The sequence below is a fragment of the Sceloporus occidentalis genome, unplaced genomic scaffold, assembly GCF_023333645.1.
Source record: "Sceloporus occidentalis isolate IW3139 unplaced genomic scaffold, rSceOcc1.0.p SCAF_9, whole genome shotgun sequence".
NCBI lineage: Eukaryota > Metazoa > Chordata > Lepidosauria > Squamata > Phrynosomatidae > Sceloporus > Sceloporus occidentalis.
Genome location: NW_028316989.1, coordinates 37,196,359 through 37,217,897, shown reverse-complemented (window position 1 = coordinate 37,217,897; position 21,539 = coordinate 37,196,359). Strand labels below are relative to the sequence as shown.

The 21,539-nt window shown below is 38.7% G+C and overlaps 1 protein-coding gene across 3 annotated transcripts in view; it reads left to right on the top strand.

The window, feature by feature from the left end:
- The window catches only part of FBN1 (fibrillin 1), a 195,480-nt gene that overhangs the window by 17,013 nt on the left and 156,928 nt on the right, over positions 1 to 21,539 (top strand). Inside the window, exons 3-5 of one of the 3 annotated variants that reach the window (XM_089538802.1) lie at positions 7,648 to 7,730; positions 11,869 to 11,967; positions 20,564 to 20,659. In XM_089538802.1, coding sequence (XP_089394928.1) covers positions 7,648 to 7,730; positions 11,869 to 11,967; positions 20,564 to 20,659 — 278 coding nt within the window. The remainder of the gene's footprint in view (positions 1 to 7,647; positions 7,731 to 11,868; positions 11,968 to 20,563; positions 20,660 to 21,539) is intronic. The other 2 variants (XM_089538803.1, XM_089538804.1) reach the window with 2 other exon arrangements.

Sequence of the window (21,539 nt, the reverse complement as noted above, 5' to 3'; positions counted from 1 at the left end):
TGCCACCCCCTGGAAGCCATGCCCCCCACATCGGGTGACACCTGGTATGGGGACGCCACTGTTCTAGAGGCCATATCACACTAGTCCACAAGAACTGATTTACAAAGCCCTAAATGACCTGGGGCCAGGATATCCGAAATACTACTTCCTGCTATTTGAGCAGGCCAGAAATTTGAGATCTTCAAAGTAAGCCTACAGTAAAATAAAATAATAAAGATCTAATAGCAAGCAAGCAAATACATTTCTATACTGCTTATCAGTGCACTTAAGCACTCCCTAAGCAGTTTACAAATTGTAAGCTAATTGCCCCCAACAATCTGGGTACTCATTTTAGTGACCTCCTCAGAAGGATGCAAGCCTGAATCAAGCTTGAGCCCTTTCGCTGGTCTTGGACTCGCAAATTTATGGTTTGTGAGTGAGTGAATGCAGTACAGGCATTTTAACCACTGCACCACCATATTGCAACTGGCATATGCTGCAATATTGTAATTCTGGCCTAACTTTCTATCTGCTTCTCTGTGTGCATGTATTAAGCAGTTCCCACCAGTTTTGATCTAGGAGAAGGATTTAGTTTGATGTGTTAAATTATAGTTTGACTTTGCTTCACATGTTTAGCATAATGATGACACGGTTAGTGCTTAACATGGGTTCTACGGCTAACCCATGGACTACCATGTGAAAATGATTTTTTGTGGTGTTTCAAAGTTTAAAACCAACCTACTAGGCAAGGGAGGAATGGGGAAAGGCAAATGATAAATCACAAGCGATCCATTTCTCATGGCAAATACATGTGTTTAAAAATACGTCAAGAATTAGGAGACAGAGAAGCAATCACCACCTCTGTTATAAGACAAACATTTGTTTAACTGTGTGTGGGCACCTTGCTTGTCAAGAGAACCAAATCGTCTTTTGTATATGTGCTGTTGTTTTTTCTTGTGTAATGCTGTCTACATTAAATGGGCCTAGAGTCTCCAGAATGTTATTATTGTAAATCATAATGACATGAGAGCAAGATTTTTCCCCTAATCATACTGCAATTATTGTAATTGTAAAACCAACATAGTTTACAGTTGTAATGCACAGAACTGCAAGTACAAAGAGACAAATTGTTTTGATTTAATGTATAGTTCTTTAGAGGTTTTTTAACAGAGACTGGATGGCCATCTGTCGGGGGTGCTTTGATTGTGAGTTCCTGCATGGCAGGGGATTGGATTTGAGGGCCCTTGGAATCTCGTTCCAACTCTATGATTTTATAGTTTGCTTATTCCCAAAAGCAAGTAAGAAAGATTGGTATTGCAGACATACCAGTTCTTAGGAGTAACATCTTGTTGTACAACAAACAACTTTGCAGTTTGGAGTGGCTTTGCTAAACTGTAAGAGTTAGCTCCATACAGGTTTTTATGGTACAAACAAATATGTTTCTGACTTCCCAGTGAATGAGAAAAACTGTATTTGCCAGGAGTGTCATGTATACAGCAGAGCCTGTTTCTTTCTATGCTCAGGACAGCTCTACCTTATATAAGTCATCATTAAAAATATGGGTGAAGCTTTCTGTGACCTTGCAGTGAGTATAATGCTAGCTTTAGACTTTTAAAAACTGAAATGAAAAGTCATTCTCAATATTTTGAAGGCAGTCAGGTTGAGCCCCCAGTTTACGTTTTTAAAACTGAGAGGTACCAAAGCTGAAGCTTAATTGCGCTTTTTCACACCAAAAATAGGTTTCTCTGACACAAGTTATGGGAGCAGGTTTCAGTTATAAACATTGAAAGGACGGACCCTGCACATGGTTACAGATTCTTCTTTTGCTTTTTGTATCCCATATTAGAGACCATGACATTGAAAACAATTTGCTGGACTAGATCTGTATGGTCCTTGGCTCAAATTATTCTCTGCAAGAACATATGAGTCCAAGAAACAGTAAAATATTAATAAAGGGAAATGAATACAAAATAAAGAGAAAGCCACAAAAATGTTTTGTTTGGTTTTTTTAAAAAATAGAAATGCATACCAGTTCTCTTTTTATTGTCCCTCCATATCTCTGGGTTTGCATCCAGCTCTCTTCTGGAATATACATGGTTTGCCTTCCTCCTTCCTTTGTGTCCTTTGCTTTCATGTATCTCATCAAGTCTGATGTAACATTTCAGAAATTGATTTTCACTAAATTCAAGAGTTACAGTCAAAGTGCTAAAGTACTTTAACAATATTATGAGTGTGAGTTTGTTTATTGTTAAAAGCTATAAGCCATCACAGTTCAGTATAATTAAGGTAAAATAGCTCCCAGAAATTATTTTAGGATGGTCAAGCACTAATGCCAGCTTCCTCTGCCATGTTCCACATGCATACGTGTTGTATTTTTTATTTATTTAAAGGGGTCCTTTCTGAGTTCCCAGTACATCCACTTCCTTCTTGCTGACTCTGAAGCAGAGCCATTTTCATCACATCCCTGTCTCAGATTTCATCTGTTAGTTGCATGCTCTTTTGCTGCTGCTGCTGCTGTATTCCCAGACTTGTTCTTCCCACTCTGTCTAGCCTCCCTGCATTAATTTATTCAGTTCCCACACTTGCCAGCTTTAGCCAGCAAGTGCCAGGAGTTCTGGAGGAATGCTTTCACCTCAGGCGGTGCTTGCAGCTGGGCCAGCAGCTGGGCCAGAATTCACTGCTCCTCAGGGAGCTGACAGATGGGCAATGTCTTTTGCCCAGAATTTGGTTTCTCCTTGGTTGGGAAGGCCATGCCAGGGGCAAGGGCAGAACAGTTTGACCAGCACTTCCTCTGAGTTATCTGTGCCCCATCCCCTGGTCTTTAGAGGAGAGTCTAACTACCCATCTACTCCTAATTTGTATCTTTTACAGATACTGCTGTTGAATTAGATTATTTGGAGCGAAGGTTTCACATTTTGTTCTGAGGTTCCCTAACAAGCTACTGGCTGATCCTTGTTCAGAACAGGCTATCATAGTGTGTGGGCTTTTCTGCAAGACAAGGCTTTGCATCAGAGTTAGTTTTTTCTCTAGTAAAGGCATGCCGACTGGAATTTCGGATGCGCTATCCGGCAAGTGCTCACTACAGAGAAAATTTATTTTATCTCATTTTTAAAATAACTTTTTACACTATACAATATACACCACAATGTGCAATGTACATTCTTTCTAAATGGCATTCAAAAGTAGGTAATTACATAAAGATGATTCTTTCCTTGATGTTTTTCATTAGTATTTTTCCAGATCCATGTTACAAGAGTGCATGCTTCCTTATATGTCATTAGTTCTCAAATCAAATTGTTATAATTCTAAGACCACAATTCTGCTCTTTCCACCCACTTTTCCTTAGATTGTTGAATTGTTTTCCCTTTTCCAAACATGGACAGCGCATCCATTGTTCCCAAATCCTGGAGTCTGACTTTCCGTTCCTCAATTGAGGGTCCCTTTTCACATTTCCAATGGCTCGTGTACACTGTGCGTGATGCTGTTAACATATATATCAGCGCACTTTTTCCCCTCTTGATTTAAATTCATTCACTATCTCAGTTATGTTTAGGAGGCATAATTCTGGTAGAGATGGTAATTTCTTTTGCAAGCTTTTTTCCTTTATTTTACTACAGAGAGAATTGAAGGTGACACCCAAGAGTAGCCTGAACTCTCTTTCTGTGTGCGCACTCATGTATGCATACAAGAATTGATCCCAGAACCCTAAAAGAGTGGAAGACAAGGAGGCAGCCTTGATCTTTCCCCAGCAAAATTTACCAAGTAAAAAGCACTAGCTTGAAGACTTATTACTACTGTTTTCTAAAATATGAGACAACAGACAATCATTTTTCCTGGCTTAGTGTCACTTAGTGAAACAGATCTTTAGTTACTACATGCTCTCTTCAAGTAGTGCTGTTGCTCACAAGCTCCTTATTCCTTGGGTCTGTTGCAGTGATCTCCAGTCCCTAATGACGCGGTACTGGTGTTTTGACATTGTCGAATTAGACCTTTATGTCATTGGCTTTCTGGGACAAGCCTATTTGAGTTGACAGCTGAACATTGTTCTCTCTGTTACAAATTCTGCAACAGTTGTGCCCTATGCCTATGTGTATTAGAGAAGCTCCCTGGTTTTTCTGAATGGAATTGGTGCAAGAGACAGTTATGAGGGAGCAAGGGAAGAACTGGTTAATGGGCGGAAAGTGACTGGGAAGAGTAATCACAGACACTTCTGAGAAAGATTCAAAGCAATATGAGAAGTGTTGAAGGCAGAGAAACTGAATTTGGTCTTGCTAGTCATCCTTTTCCTCCCCTAAGATTCATAGCACATCTTTTAATTTTTTTCTCCATTTTAAATCAGTTTATTTACAACATAAAATTACAACCAATACCATACAAACTGACAAACAAACAGGTACATAAAACCCACAAATAAACATCCATCCACAAATATTAGTTCCCTTTCCTGGCTTCTGCAGTCTATTACAAACATTAAGTAATACCCTTTAATTTTTCTTCTTTCTATTTGTTGTTCTAGAGTTGTCTTATTTTATAGCTAGGTCTATATTGTCTGTTATTTTCAAAAAATTTCTTTCTATTCTAAATGAACTTAGTGCCACATGTATCATATCACTTTGTAACATGAACCAGACATTTTCTATCTTTTGTATTATTAATCTCGATAAATTTTGGGGATATATACATCTCAAGTTATTGTAAATTCAAATATTTATACATCCTTCCCCAGTCTTTATCATTTTTTTCTTTTGGAGCATCCCTGAGTAATAATGTTAGCTTACCGTTTTCCATACATTCATACATCATCTCCCATTCTGATATATCTGAAATCTCTGTCTTGTTCCATCTTTTCACATATAATATCCTAGCAGCTGAAATAATGTAATGCAACATTTTCCCTAGTTCATTTTCATATTTTTCTTTTGTCATGCCTAGAATGAAAACGTTTGGGTCTTTTTTTCATTTTAATCTGTAGGATCGCCAATATAACATTATGAATCGTTGTCCAGTATTTTCTTGCTTTTCTCAATCTCCTCTACCAACATAAGGGAAATTTCTTTTTGTAATCTTTTAATTTCTTGTGTTATTTTTTTTCTATTGGAAATTCTTCCAACTTCCTTTCTTTCTTTTTCAAACATTCCTGGAGCTCTTTAATTTTCCTTTCTCTCTTCTTCTTCTTTTTTTTCCCCACTTGCCATTTTTATTATAATCCAACAAATCACTGCCTTAAAGGCATCCCATACCACCTCTTCTTTCATCTCTCCATTCACATTCTCTTTAATAAAGTTGTTAATTGTAGCACAATTTCTTTCTTGATTTTCTATTTCTCTTAAGATTGAGTTGTCCCATCTTCAATTGAATTCCTTCCTCTTTCCCCTCAGGGACATTATTGTGGTCAGATATTACATTTGGTAGCACATCAGTGTTCGTGATTCTTGTGTTTATAGATGCCGAATTAATAAACATGTCAAGTCTCGACCAGGTTTTATGCCTGTTGGAAAAAAATGTAAATTCTTTCGCCAAACCGTATTTCAGTCTTCATGCATCTTCTATGAACATTGATTCCATCAAATCAAAAAATGATTTAGGCAGTTTCCCTTGCTTCAGATCAAATCTTTTTGTCTGCTTTCCTGTCAATAGAGGGATTAATCACCCCATTGAAATCGGCCATCATAATTACGTTTTCATAGGTGTATTCTGACATCTTTTCCATCAGTTTCATATAAAATTGGCTTTTGTTTTCTAATGGGGCATATTCTCCAGTGAGCATAATTTCTGAATCAAAACAAACTGCCTCTAATCCTATATAATGTCCATTGAGGTCCATGAATAGTTCTTTTACTTCTATTTCCTTTTCCACATAAATTGCAACCCCTTTCTTTCTTTTGTCAGCCGATGTAACGGATTCATTTCCTAGATTTGCACATTTCAACAATCTCACATCCTACACAATACCTACAATTACACTTATAGACAAATTCTGCTTAGTTCAGTTCCTATTATACAAATCCATTCTTCTTTTCTCCCTGCTCAAATGCTAAATTGTATGTGTTATATCTGTTGTAGCTATTAAATATATTGGTTTCAACTCAATTAAATGGATTCGTAAATTCACAAGATACATAGCATATCTGAGCATTGTAGCTCTAGTGTATGGTTAAACAATGCTTTTTAGAAGTGTCACTTATACGTGGTCCAGCAAAGTGAGAGCTTACAGGGAGATAATGAAATAGGTCTTAATTATTATCATTAGAAATACATTCATGTTTAATTTGGCATAGATATATATATACATTCTAGTGTTTTCAGGCTGATAGGCATGTTTGGAATTTCTATGGTGTTTGTTTGGAATTTTAAGAAAGTGTAATGGGTGCCACAAAATGGCTGCAATGGAGTAGTATGGCATGGCTATTAAAAACAACCATTTCACAGAAAGCAAATGAGTGAGGCTGAAAGACAAGTAATATTCTCCTGGGAAAAATGGGAAAAAACTGGGGGAAAAAACCAAGAAAAAATGAAAAAAGAAGAAAATAAATTATGGAATATTCTATTTTTGCATGATTCAGGGGAAAAATGGGAAAAAATGTTTTTTTCTCCTAATTTTTCCACTGGCCTTCACATCTCTATCTGGGCCCAGTGCTATTCAACATCTTTATCAGTGATTTGGATGAAAGAATAAAGAGCTTATCAAATTTGCAGATGACACCAAATTAGGAGGAGTAGCTAATACCCCAGAGGTTCAAAATTCAAAATTGCATTAATAGATTAGAAAGCTGGGCCAAACTGAACAAAACAGGGAGCAGCAAAAAATGAAATGCACAGATGTAGGAGGACTACCTGGTTTGACAACAAGTGAAAGGGATCTAGGAGTCCAAGTAGACCACAAGTTGAACATGAGTCAACAGTGTGATGCGGCAGCTAAAAAAGCCAATGGGATTTTAGGCTGCATCAATAGAAGTATAGCATCTAGATCGAGAGAAGCAATAATGCCACTCTATTTTGCTTTGGCCAGGCCCCCACCTGGAATACTGCACTTATGGTCTAATACAACTTTATGATTCTATGAACGAGATGGAAAAGACTTCTTATAGCATTGTTTATGCTAGAACATTTCCATGGATGCATGACTTATGCCTACACTGCCAGTAGCATTGTTGCCTGGAGTAGTCGGGGAAGCATAGCCCTAAAAATAATTCTGTCCTACCCATACAATATGAAACCCCTTTACATAACACAGTTGCTTCCATCTTGATTGCTATTCTTTCATTCTATGGAATCCTAGGATTTGCATTTTAGGAAAAAGTTATTTAGAGTTCTTAGTTAGTAAATCCCAGAATCCCACAAGATGTAACCATGACTGTTTAAGTGGAATCAAAACACTATAACTGTATAATGTGAAAGGATCTGTGACCCTATCCTTGCTGGGAAGATTGGCTTGAGCTCTTCTAAATGTTTGTAGACCCACTTCTCCTTCATCTCTCCCAGGACATCATGCAGATCCCATCTTCTCAGCATCATCAGGCTCCTCCCCTACTTGTCCCACATTGACAAAAATGTAAGCTTCCTGCCAGGGAAAAAAGAAACCCTCTCTCTTTTTTGTCATGGTGTGTCTGTCTAAAATATAGAGGCTTTTAAAATGATGTTATTTTTTCCCTTGTGATTGCCTTGTAGACCCAATGTATGTGGATCGCGTTACAATGCCTACTGTTGTCCTGGGTGGAAAACTTTACCAGGTGGAAACCAGTGCATAGTCCGTAAGTTGTTTTTTTCCTCACTCTTTTTGCTAAACAGATTGCCAACTCAACCTAAAAAGAGAGAGAAAGAAAGTCTCTTTCATTCATTCATTCTTTCTTTCTCTCTCTCGCTCTTTAAATAAAGTATTGTACCATTCACACATCCTCTCATCTCCTCAGTCTGTGACTGATCTGCATTTTCCCATTTGCCATATGGAAGCTGTTTCAGACAGTCATCAACAGCATGCAACCAGAATAAAATGTAGTGTGTTTTTGCTGCAGAGATGGGTAGGGTGTCTCTTTACCACTGTCATTTAAATAAATAAATAATAATAAATCAAACCAATATCCTGCAATCTTTAAGCACACTTACGAGAACCTAACTCCCATTGACACCAGTAGAATGCCTGAGTAAACATTCTTGGATGTACATAGGACCTCCAACCAGTACTGAGCAGCCATTTAATTTCCCATGATGTACTTCAGTGACACCGTATTATGTGTTGGCTGCCTGCTTAGTACTGACTGTCATGTAGTTGCCACTGTTAGCTTGCTGATGTAGGAAGGAGCCCATCAGTTTTTCACAAACCCTTTCAAGCCAGAGCAGATGCCCCAGATTCCATTTTGTGACCATTTTGTCCTTTGAGAAAATTGGTTGCACTGCCTCAGCTTGTGAGCAAACCTCATCTGAACAAATCTTGCCAAGGAAACCTATGATAGATTCGCCTTTGGGTTGCTGTAAGTTGGAAGCGACTTGAAGGCACATAACAACAACAACAACAATTTATTAATTTGATTTATAAACTACATTTCCTTGCAACTTGGATTTAAGGCAGCAGCACTCAGCTGAACATACGGTGGATTTCTAGAAGTAAAAGAAATGAGGAAAAAACACCAGGCTTTGAGCTGCAGTTTCATAGTTAAAATAAGCACTTCAAACATGGGGACACTTACATAATGAGTGAATGGGGAAAGACAGGCCAAGGTTACCTACTTTTAATTAACCTATCACTGAGCCCATCATCTTCAAATGCCTGCCTTAACCACTGAAGCCACACATTCTGTAGTTATAACAATACAGCAAGTGATATAATTTTATAAAGTAGCTCTGAAAAACGTTTCTCGTAAACCAAAGCAAATTTGTGTGGCGTGCATGCTTTTGCTGGACATTTTGCCTTGGCCTCTAATACAGATTTTTAATTTCTTTGCTTGCAAGATAGTATTTTTTAAAAATATAATAGTTGCTTTTTTATAAATACACAAGAAAACTATAGGCAGAGGCACATGGAAAGCACAGGGACAAGGCAGATCCCTTTCTTATTAGAATTATTGACAAAGTAAGTATAATGCATCTTCAGGCCTCTATACAAAAATAGAAATTAAAAAAAATGCTCTCCCTATTGAAGATGGCCTAGTTTAGGGCCTTAATCCAGCCCTGATTACACACTTCTGTTTCAGATTTGTTGTTGTTGTTGTTGTTAACTGCCCTTAAATTGATCTCAGCTCATGGCAATCCTGTGGAAGAGGCATCTCCAAGATTCCCTGTCCTCCACTGCTCTGCTTATTTCCTGTAAATTCATATCTGTGACCTCCCTAATAGAGTCCATCCATCTTGCATGCAGCCTTCCTCTCTTTCTACCTCCTTCCACCTTTCCTAGCATTATTTTTCCCCCAGTGACTCATGATATGATCGAAGGATGACAGCTTCAGTCTAGTCACCTTGATTTCTAGGGAGATTTCAAGTTTCATCTATTTTAGGACCCATTTGTTTGGTTTTTTTTTTTTTTTGGCTGGCCACGGTATCTTCAGCACTCTTCTCCAGCATGACATTTCAAATGAATTGATTTTATTCCTGTCTGCTTTCTTTAACTGTCCAGCTCTCACATTCATACATGATTATAAGGAATGCAATGGCTGGTATGATTTTAACTTTCATACACAGTTGTCTGTCTTTACATTTTAAGATCTTTTTTAGTTCTTTCATAGCTTCCCTCCCCATTCTTAGTCTTCTTATGATTTCTTGACAGCAGTCCCCAGTTTGATCAATGTTTGGTCCCTTTTACTCTAATTTGTGTATTATTATTTATTATTATTTTTGTTTTCTTTATGTTCAACAATAGCCCTGCCTTTGCACTTTATTTCCTGGCCTTCCTTAGTAGTTGCTCTAGGTCTGTGTCAGATAAGTAACAAGAAAAATCCGTTCTGGATCCCCCTGTTAATATTCAAGCCCTATTGGCTTAAATGGCGGTGTGCGCCTGTGGCCATGCGTCCCACTTTATCTCCCTCCATTTGCTGCTCTCTCATAAGCGAGGGCTGTGGAGCCCAAGTCCACAAAAATGGAGGGGTGATTGCATTTCTTTCTTAGAATCATAAAATCATTCTTCTCTCTCTTTCTCTTCCTATCACACATACTCCTTATTATCTCTGTATCTGCTCTTCCCCACTCACTATTGGAGGGGTCAGCTTCCTCACGCTAACACTATTTTCTCAGTGGAAGCTAATGCTGTAACCCAACCCATGCTATTAATCTGCTAAGAAAGGAATGATTAACAAGCAACCATGCACAATCAAGTGTGTTTCAATGGTCTATGCTTCAGGCTAGCTTTACATCACAGCGCTCTTCTATTGGCTACTTGAAGAAGAAGCCTGATATTTAAGCTTCCGGGGTCACTGTATTTATTAGAGACCAGGCAGTGGTTTCTTCATCTCATCAGTTATTGCAACAACCTCTCTCCCAATGCCTTGCATGACCTAGGATTTCCATAGTTAGCACCACTTCCCAGGCTTGAGTCTCCTGTCTCATCAGGATGCAAAGTATTCCTGCTGATGGTCCTCATATTTCTCACCTTGAGAGACTTCTGATGGAGAAAGTTTCATTTGTGTTAGGTTTCCCATTTTCTTGCTATATAACTTTCTCTTTTCACCTTATCCTCTTCAGTTTCCTCTGCTTCCTGAAGTGACATGTTGCTTTCAGTTCTGATCTGCTATATCCTTTACTTCTCTGTTTTTATTTCTCCTCTTTCTCTTTCATTCTTTCTCTTTCTTTTTTAGTTCTTCTCCTTTTGAAGATCTTTCAGTCACAGTAAAAGCTAGTACAGTGGGTTGTTGATATCAGTGGGTTTGGGTTCCATGACCCCTTGAATACCAAACTCCATGGATGCTCAGGTCCCATTATATACAGTGGCATAGTAAAATGGTGCCCCTTATATAAAATAGAAACATCAAGGTTTGCTTTTTCCAATTTATACTTTAAAAAATATTTTCAAGCCATGGATGGTTGAATCCATGGATAAAGAATCTGTGGATACAGGAAGCCAACTGTATTTAGTTAATGTCATCTCCATATCTATATCTATACATCTGTATCTCTGTATATTCCCAGTCAGCAGACAAGAGAGCATGTATTTGTCCATTCTTCAAGTGAAATGTATGATTGTATGCTTCTTCTTGCATAAAAGGCAACCGGAATCCTATTGCAACCTTCCTGGGGGCTGGAGAGAGGTGCTCCTCCAATTTTATAGTTTTATGACTATGCAGTCAGAATCTATATGAAGACTTCTGTAAATGTGTGGTCTGGGAAAATCTGTAAAATTTTGAAATGGATATCAGAGCTGCTTCAGAGATGAAGATGAAAATGCAGATACATCAAGCATGGCAGTTTCTACACTGCAACGTACCTGTTGTTTTACTTGAGTATAAACTTGAGGATATTGGAAATGTGATGTGGGAATTATGTGAATACATTTGGACATCACAGTAAGGCAGGTTTCTTTGAATCACCAGCTTGGCCATAACAAGCCAGAGTGCATGCTGCCTCCTGGCTGCCATTAAGTGGGGGAATGGATCAACAAAACCAGTCTTTATTTCCATGTTTTGTTTGTGACAGCTCCTGCTATGTTCAGATGTGATGTTAAATCATGGAGAGAAAGCCTACGCTTTGCTGATCTTCTCCTTGCTTACAGTGGCAGTGATCAGCTACAGGCCATTAGTACACTGGCTTGTTCCTAAAATTCTGGCTTCCTGTGACATATCAGGCCAGTCCATATGTAGCAGTGGGTTGTCTGTAGCTACTCATCAGGGCCTCATGGTACAGGAGTGCATGTTGCTTCTTTGAAACTTTCTTCCTCTGCTCATATCTTTTGGGATTTTTTTTAAACAGCGATTTGTAGACATTCCTGTGGAGATGGATTTTGCTCAAGACCAAACATGTGCACATGTCCAAGTGGCCAGATTGCCCCATCCTGTGGCTCAAAATCAGGTATGTATGCCAGGGCTAGACTAGCCGTTTCTTCTTATGCGCTTGAATGGGCATGGTAGTGTGTTTTAATTTGACAGTAAATTGGTAGTTCAGACAGCTAAACATTGACTCAGTATTAATCATTTACCACAACTAAGGCAAAACCATTGAGTTGGGTTTTAGCACTTCCAGACATTCCTATAGTAACCAATATCATACAAGTTTTGGCAATAGCAGTTGGCTTACTGATCATTCTATGCCTTCCAGGAGAAAAATTATTGTATACTGTCTGTAGTTCAGCTGAAAGCAGCAGGCTAGGTTATTGAGACAGAAAAGAAAGAATAGATATCGTTTCTTAGAGGTTTGTGAATACAAGGGCATGTGGTAATCCACAGTTATAGATATAAAACAAATAGACAAGACAGACAGACAGGGATGGCTTTTAGTGGGTTAAATGATCTAGCCTTTTGTGTTTAGTATTAATTACAATTGAAAAGCTTTAATGGGTGATTTGGAGGCTAAACAAACTGGCTCAAAGGGCCAGCATTGGGGTGGAGTCGTGGCGTGGCAGTTGCATGCCCCAAGCCCCGACTTCGCCACTAAGCTGCTATCATACTGCCCACCTGACCAGCCAGTGGAGAGCATTGCGGCACTCAGGTGCATGGCAACTACACACTGCACACCAAAAGGAGCTCCAAAAAGTGCCATCACAAAGGTGCCCTTTTTCCAGGCCAAAAAGAAGCGGTGTTTTGTTGCTTCTTTTTGGCCCAGAAAATTGCTGGATTGGGGCCGTGACATGCAGTTGCCACAGTCCCGATCCTGTGTTCAAAGGGGAAGCGCCATACCATCTGTTTAGGCTCATAGTGATTCTGGAATTGTTGAGTTCACAATATAGATTTGATGGTTACATCAAAGGAGTCCAGGCCAGGTCAAACATTTAATAAGTAAATTACAGTGGACCCTTGTTATACGCTAGAGTTTGGTTCCAAGATCTCCTGTGGATAACAAAATCCATGGATGCTCAAGTCATAGCAAAATGGTGTCCCTTATAAAAAATGGAAAATCAAAGTTTGAAATATATACTTTTTTTGAACATTTTCAAACCATGAATGCTTGAATCCATGTATAAAAAATCCGTGTATAAGAAGGGCTGACTGTAATATTAATGCCATATGAAAAGGCTATGTGGCCATGTTCTAGAAGAGTTTATTCCTGATGTTTCGCCAGCATCTGTGGCTGGCATGTTCTCTGGCGAAACGTCAGGAATAAACTCTTCTAGAACTTAGTCACATAGCCCTGAAAAACCCACAAAAACCATTTAAACTCTTTTTTTTTTTTTTGGTGCACTTACATATTTATTTGGTTAGGTGCTGCCCAGTTCATGGCTGCTCTAAGGGAGGAAAGGTCACTAATTAATTCTGTATACTCTCTGCTGCCAATCTATTTAATTAGAAGATTCTGAGTTACAGGAGAAAGGGAACAAAATTCCTTTTCTATCTTAATAACATGAGCACTGCACTGGCAGCTACAATTTGAAGTTTATTCCTAACCTTTAATGTGCATAAGAACGTAAGGAGAAATTGATGGATCAGACCAAAAGAATATCTAGTGTAGCCTTCTGTTTATACAGCAGCCCACAGGTGTCCATGGGAAGCCCTAAACAAGAATGTGAGTGCGATTGTGAGTGCAACAGCACCCTCCTAGTCACCCCAGTAACTAATTGTTTGAGGAAGCATGCTCCTTCTGATGATGGAGGTAATATAAAACCATCATCATGGTTGGTAGCCATTGATAGCCTTCTCTGTGAAACTGTCTAATCCCATTTTAAAGCTGTCCAAATTGGCAGTCATCATCTGCCAACAAAAATGAGATTCAGGAAAAACAAGTTGTCTGTGGATGTTTTACTTTATAAGGTTGATTCACTGTAATTATTTTGGTGTAGTGGCTGTACTTATGGGGAACGGGTTGGGATTGGCAACCAGTTTTGTGAATTCTCCAACGAAAGCTGAAATTATTCCTAACTGTATCCTGCACAGAAACCACAGATTTGAAAGTGTCTAAGGATGTTATGTATTACCATATTTTCAAGTGTTTCTTATTTCAATTGTCATGACAGTCATCAAATGGGAATCTCATGTTGTATCCACTGTACCCCTGCTATGTTAAAATGATTCTTTATTACATAAAAGGAGGTTAACATGTATGTATAGCAACATATACCCAGGCTTTGCCAAGGGATTGCAAAGATTATTAGTCTGCTGTCAATATTCTATAAAGCCAGCCCAAATCATTGAACATGTACTCTTCTTTGGATTAGAACGCTGTTGAGGGGATACTAGTCAGAAGAAGTAAAATTTCCAAGGGAGAATCTCATTTATAAAAATACCTTTTAGATAGGAATTAATGTGAAATGTCCGAGGCACAGAACTAATTGTAGTAGTAGAAGAGAAGCAACCGATGGGAACCTCTGAACCTTGATGAATAAGTCTTTCACTGTCCTCTGCATGTGGGACAGAATAATCTTGGAGCCTGGTGTGAATTTGTCATGAATGTTTGGAGCAGATGACTTGGCAATTGTGTGCCTTTAGCCCCAAGTAATTATGGTAATTATGGTGATGTTTTTGGCCACTTGTCCAGTATGAACAGTATGTCTATAACCAACTCACCCACAGCTTAGTCTCTTTAATAATTCCATTTTAGAATCACATCTTCAGAAATATTCACATCTCTATGAGCTTGGAAATGCTATGACTGTCCCAGTTTGGAGATGGTAGTCACCATTTCTTCCAGGAACCATCTGGAACAGCTAATGCTGTTGTCTTGGGAAAAGAGATTTCTAGTGACATCATAATCTTCTGAGTCTCTCATGATGTCACTCAAGCAGCTCCTTACTATGTAGCTACTTTCAAAATAAGACTTTCAAATAAAATACCTCTGTCATGTGTCAAATTTCAGGCTTACATGCATGTTGGGGCTAGCTGTTGTAACAGAATTGTGTATTGTATATTACCTTTTACCTGGAGCTTTAAGGAATATGGGTGCATCTCTGTGAAGAGAGAATATCTGATATTCTGTGCAGCATTTCAGTATGTGCTTTTTGTAAGTTGAGATTTGTTCTGTGATGGAAAGGATAGTGTCAGCTGCAGTATGGTTTCCTGCTGGATTATATCACTAAGCAGGTACACACGGCTACAGTAGGATTGGCCAGATTAGAATTCTGTTCTTTCTGACCTTGAGCTTTATTGCATAGTTTACTGTAGACACACGTCTGCAACCTGACACCAGAAGTAATTCTCCAGCCCTCCTTCACCAGCCTCCCAAGTGCCAATCCTGGTAAAGAAAACATTACTCTGAGAAAGACTGAAACGTAAGGAAGGTGCTGGAACTTGATGTTTAATTATTAACAACCCCGTAACGATGTTCTCCTAGTCACCAACAGATCCTGGTTCAAATGCTGACTGAGTGGCCTTCTTTGCTTATTGATTTTCATGAAGGACCAATCTGTGCCATGGTCAAAGGGTGTATAGATGATCCTTCTGGTTCCATTTCAGGAGTGTTGCCACCAATGGCGACATTCATGGTAAAGTAATTCACACCATTCTAGAATACAAAAATAAAACATATAATAATAATAATAATAATAATAATAATAATAATAATAATATTTTCAAGTTAAGTGTTTCCAGATTAAATCTCTGATGTGCTCCTTGTACTGCGTTTTGAGTATTTGAATACTGACATTGCAGTTCAAATTACACGTGTGTTAAACTAGATTGGAAGCATGAATGTGCTTATATGTATTCACAGTTTCCTTTAAAGCAGGGATGGGAAGTGTGGCTTTTCAGGTGTTGTTGGACTGCGAGGTCCATCATCCCTCACCTTTGGCTATTCTTCTTAGGATTGCTGGGTGTTATTCTTCCACAAGTGAACACATGCGCCCCATTCGTATTTTGAAACAGTACTACTCATAGTGTAGGGTCCATATATTCTAAATGCTCCACAGCCTTTCTGATCTTGGAAGCTAAACAGGGTCAGCCCTGATCAGTACTTGGATGGAGGGCTGCCAACCAATAACAGATACTGTTGGCTATATTTCAGAGGAAGGAACTGAGAAAACCACCCCTGAATATATCTTACCTAAGAAAACCCTATGAAATTCATGGGATCACCATAAGTTGGCAGGCAACTTGAAGGCATACTCTCTCAATATAAGAATATATAAGAATCATTTCATTCTAGTGTTTATTCAGTCTTATGCATTTATGTTACAATTGCAGTTTGGCACTTCAGAAGGAACAACCAACCTATAGAGCCTTACAAAGTAATACTGTATATAAGCCATATGAGAATAACATTCAGCAGCCACGTTCTGTTTTTCCAGATGCACCAAGAAGGAGTTTTACATACCTTTTCGTTCGCGCCCTGAGATGTATTTCTGGGTTTCGTTACCCAGATTATATACCCAAAAACAGCCATGCACATTAAAACGGTAAATAGGATTATTACAAACACATCCCTTGTTTCGAAACATTGGCCAGAGGAGGTAGAAAAGAACATAATGGCAGCAGAATCCAATTGTTGCAAGACCAGGTTCACGGGGGCCTAGATCTTAAGAGGTTTTGTCCAGTCTGATGAAAATAGGGCTGGCTGGTAAGCTGTGACACAATTTTGTCATAAACAAGCTCTTTGTGGTTGCTAGGAAACATACTTCCCATGAGTCTCTTCAAGGCACTGTTTCTTTCTGGGAAATGTTGATGTATGTTGCAGTATGTCTTTGTTTTTCCTAAACCATGGCTGCTTCCACACTGCAGAAATGAAGCAGTTTGACACCACTTTAACTGCCATGACTCAATGCTATGTAATTCTGGGGTTTGTACTTTTCCCTGGCTTTGAAGGGAAAGAAGAACCATCAGTATCTGCTGGACCTACTCCCCTTCCCTACTGCCATTTTCTTTTCCTTGTATGTCCTGTTTTATTCAGATTGTAAACCTGAGGACAGGGAACTGTAAAATTAACAGTTTGTAAACCACACTCAGAGCCTTTGAGTCTGAAGAGCAGGATATAAACACTCCATATAATAAATAAATACATAATCTTTTTTTATCAATGAATCCCTGAAGAGGTCTGATGGAGTAAGGAAGAACATTAGATTCCATGTGGAAAGCATTCATAAAGAACACTTCCCATGGAATCTATTCCTAGGATTGCTATTAACTACAAGGTTATAGAGTGAGATTAATTTTCAAGGCAGCAGGTAAGATACCAGATCTTGATCATGACCACTATACACAAATAAAGACGTATGTTTCTTTCCCAAATTCATTTCACCAAGAAATGTGGGAGCTTTAAAATCTGCCAATGAAGGTAGATTTTTTTGTAATCGGATGGACAGATTGCTCTGTTTTATGTTCCATGCCAGTTTTGAAAATGTTCACTATTCTCTATTCCATCTTCTTTTCTGCCATCCCCCTCTGCGTAAATGCCTCAACATGTGTTGCATACATGCAACCCCACCCAAGCCTTAACACAATTCCCCTGAAAATGATAGTCTGTCAGATAACGAAGAAATAATTTAGTTTGGAACAAGCTTTTTGAATATAATTAAGACAAATGGGATGGGGGTGGGGAATCCATTCTAATATTGTTCATAAAACAAAGATAAAAGAGACCTTCTTAGCCTCTAGTTTGAGAAAGTAATGTTAAAAATCCTATATTTAAGCTACTGTTAAACTTTTTTAAATCTTAGTGTATTTAAATGGTTTGGTAATAATGTGGGAATGGAAGTTAACTTTTGGCATGCTTTACTCTAATTGAAATCAGTTTGTAGTTCCTACCCCGCCTGACTGATGATCTCATTTCCTATGTGTTTTCTAATCCCTTCTGTTTTCCCAAGATTTTATAAAGCCAAGTTGGACCATACATTTTAAAGCCACTGCCCACCTTGTTCTGCTCGATTTATCTTGGTGTATATAGGTTCCACCAATTAATTAGTTTGTAGATTTACAGATATGTTGTGCACAATCTAGTTGAGGTGAAGCCGTTAAGAGGCAGTCTAGATGTGATGTTAATTGGCAGAGATAGGTTGTTTTCAGCATTACGCTCAAAATATGCACTCATGTCCATACTTCAAAAGATAGTGAAGACAGATCCTTAATATGATGGTGGTATGAGTAATCTACCATGAATCGGTGATATATCCTTCTGGCAGTTTTGTTGGCAATATATTCCTGAAAATGCTCCAGTATGATTTCTAATCCCTTTGGTTTTTCTAAGGTTTTGTAAAGCTAAATAGGACCATACATTTTAAAGCCACTGCCCACCCTGTTGCCACACATCCTTTGACATAACCATGAGGAGGAAATGAAAACGTTTGCTTCCAAATTTCAATTAATTATAACATATTCTTCAGCTGTCCCAATTTGTCTGGGACAATCCTGAATAATCCTCTGTTGTCCCACTTTTTCAGATGCTGTTAAAATGTACAAGTTTCTCTCTCCTCCTCCCCATTTCCCCCTTTCTCCTTAGCTTAGTTTAATTGCTGCAAACTGAATTCAAAATGCAAAGGTACTTTGCACACAGTTAAGAGAAAAGGAGAGGGAGAACCTTCTGCGTCCCAGTAGGCTCATGGAAAAGCAAACTGCTGTAACCTCCCCTAGTTTGTGTGTTCCTCCATCATGATATTGCTTAGCCTCATGTGTTTAGTTTTTCATCTGTAAAATGTTGGTGGACCTGCTATTGTTTGGTATGTTAACATCTCACGCTGTGATTAATTTAATTATTGAATTATACTGTTACTCTTCGCATATGGTAAATCCTCCCCCCTTAAGAAAACTACTGAAAAATAGTAGTTTGAGGGTTGCATAAGAGGGTACATCTATCGATCCTGAAGAGATGGTCCACAGAAAGCAGGAGCAGCTTAAAGCATGTGGCTTGAGAATGCAGGTTTTGGAGGAGATGGGAACAGACAAAAGACTAGCGAATCAGCCTGAACCCTGAGGGCAACAGTCACTGGACAAGCATGTGAGCCGACTGCAGCAAAACGGCTAGGGTTTGAGGTGCTATTTATACCTTAAAGCCAACCTCAATCCATTGAGGTTCCCTGGGAAACCAAAAGTTGGATTGCCTCTCAACAGAGCCTGAGAAGGTTTCCAAAGTGGCAAGTTCGTTTTGCTATTTGGGAGATGAGATGGTTGGTTTTGATCAATAATGCTTCATGGACTTAGCAACAGGTAGACAAGATCTGGAGTCCCCAGGAATGAGAGGGCAGTAAGGGGTATTTAGGAATACACAAGAGATGAAAGGGGAAATCCCAGTCTTGTTTGATCTGGCACAATTCATCTTTTGGCTTTCAATTTTCACCAGAAATGCAGTGTGTGTGCGTGTGCGTGCGCGTGCAGGGTGTGTGTGTAATGATGCTCTTCCAGCAGCTCCTCTATCTCCAAGGTTTTCCATGCTGCTGGATCCACGTGTTATTCACGCTACCTGTTCCAATGCTACGTGTGCCATTGCAGCCACAGCTGCTCATGCTGGAGCCTAATGCTACATCAGAGCTATAGCTGGATTAAACAATGTTTGGAGGCTTACAGATGTGGTGCCTTTGGGTTATTTAGGCCCTATACCTGTCCAGAAAATACAGCAGTTTCTTGTGGGAACATTAATTACTCTGTCATTTTGAGGACATCAGCAACCATACTAGGTCTCTTTGAAAGTACAGCAATACACTAACCTGATGGTAATCTTATTTTGGGAGGAGCTTTACATGGGTTCCTGCTGAGATGGAATCTGTTTCCTGGCTACATATTTAGAGTCTGCTCTTGTTGGCATCTGTTCACCTACAGCAAGCAAAGAACCAAAATGCTAGACTTTCCCCCCACAGTAGTGAAGAACCCAGGGTTTAAGTGTTCTTTACCACTTCATCCTTATTATTGGCATTCTGACATGCAGGCTTTTAAGTTTTGCCAGCCTGTTAAATTCCACATATTGGCTACTAGTTAGTGGCATTGAATTAAATGAGGTAGATAATGTTATGACTCAGAATTTGCTCTAAAAGAAGATGGTTTAGCCTAATTTCCACATCTGCAATCTAAAACAAAGCATTATGTCCCAGCACATGTCTGATCATGAAACAACTCATATGCAATATAATGAAACATTTTGCATGTCCATTTGATAGAATCTGTAGTTAATGTTTCATAGCTCAGTGGTTCTGAATTAGTGGTAAAGGTATGACCGGTGAGACGCAGAAATAGTCTAGGTATGACACAGGTGTTTAACACTGAGCAATAGATAATATTACTGTATTTTTATTTATATATTTTGCTTTCTGTAGTTTTATAGCAATGAAAATGCTCTACAGTATTAGTTTCCCACTAAAAATGGAACTTATTAATTTGTTTCTGTTTATTCCCAGCAATTCTATTGCAATTCTTTTTGCCTTTATAGCTTACCGTAAATGATAATACTGTACTATAACAACAAACTACCTTTCCTCTGGAGGGGAAAAGTAGGATCTTTGTTTCTGTCAGAATGGGATCCAGGCTCTTTGATCAGTAATGAAAAGTTGAGGACCGCTGCTCTAGATTATATAGTTGAGCAATGTCTTGTCTTTCTTTTCAAGTGCAACACTGCAACATCAGATGTATGAATGGCGGTACCTGTAGTGATGACCATTGCCTCTGCCAGAAGGGATACACCGGGACACACTGTGGACAGCGTAAGTAAATGTAATATAATACTGTATTCAGTTAGGGCTCAGCGGAATTGGTTTGCACCATTTTAATGCCCAGTTGTTTAAAGTTATAAGTAAGAAGTGAGGGCTTTGGATACTTTTTTGTGGGGAGGTAAATGTGGTTGAAATGCATCGTATCAATGGCAACAAGAAGAGTTTTTTCCCTAGGGATTGCTGATTTTAGTCAACCTTTCCTTCCCAGAAGTATTATGTTATTGTATAGAGTGTTTGCTAATTAATTTGGGAAGGGATAAGTAAACCAAGATGGCCCCTAGGATGAGGTGTCTTTTTGTTGCCACTGCTGTTGTGAAATTTGAAGCAGGCTAGTTTTGATCTGAAAATTCTTGCCTGTCAACATTTGGCATTAGTTAAATAATAGTTAAAATTAATTAAAATTCAGCAACAGGGAGACTAACACATCTCTCACAACTGTTTAATTATGCACAAAAACTCCCCAAACAGTTTATGCTTCAAAACCTGTGGCTTTAATATCACCTTATCAGTGCATCTGAGATAGTGGATTGATATCCAAGAAAGCTCATACTAAAATTTAAATTGGCCTGAAAGGTGTTGCTAGATTCCCTTTTCCTTCTCCTTTCTCCTTTTGATGCTACAACAGACTAACATGGCTATTCTTTGAAAATGAACACATCTGTTGTACTCAACAAATTCTAGGCTGCTGGTTGACTGCAGTGGAATTTTTCAAGCTAGCACGTGACTTTGCAGTGGATGCCAGGAGAATTCTTTCTGACTAGAACAATTAAAATTAGCATCACACAAATTCATAATAATTGGATATTGCTTGATGTTGCTGTTCTTGTTTTCTTAAAATTCTCAAAGACTTTGAAAGGGACCTGATGACTTA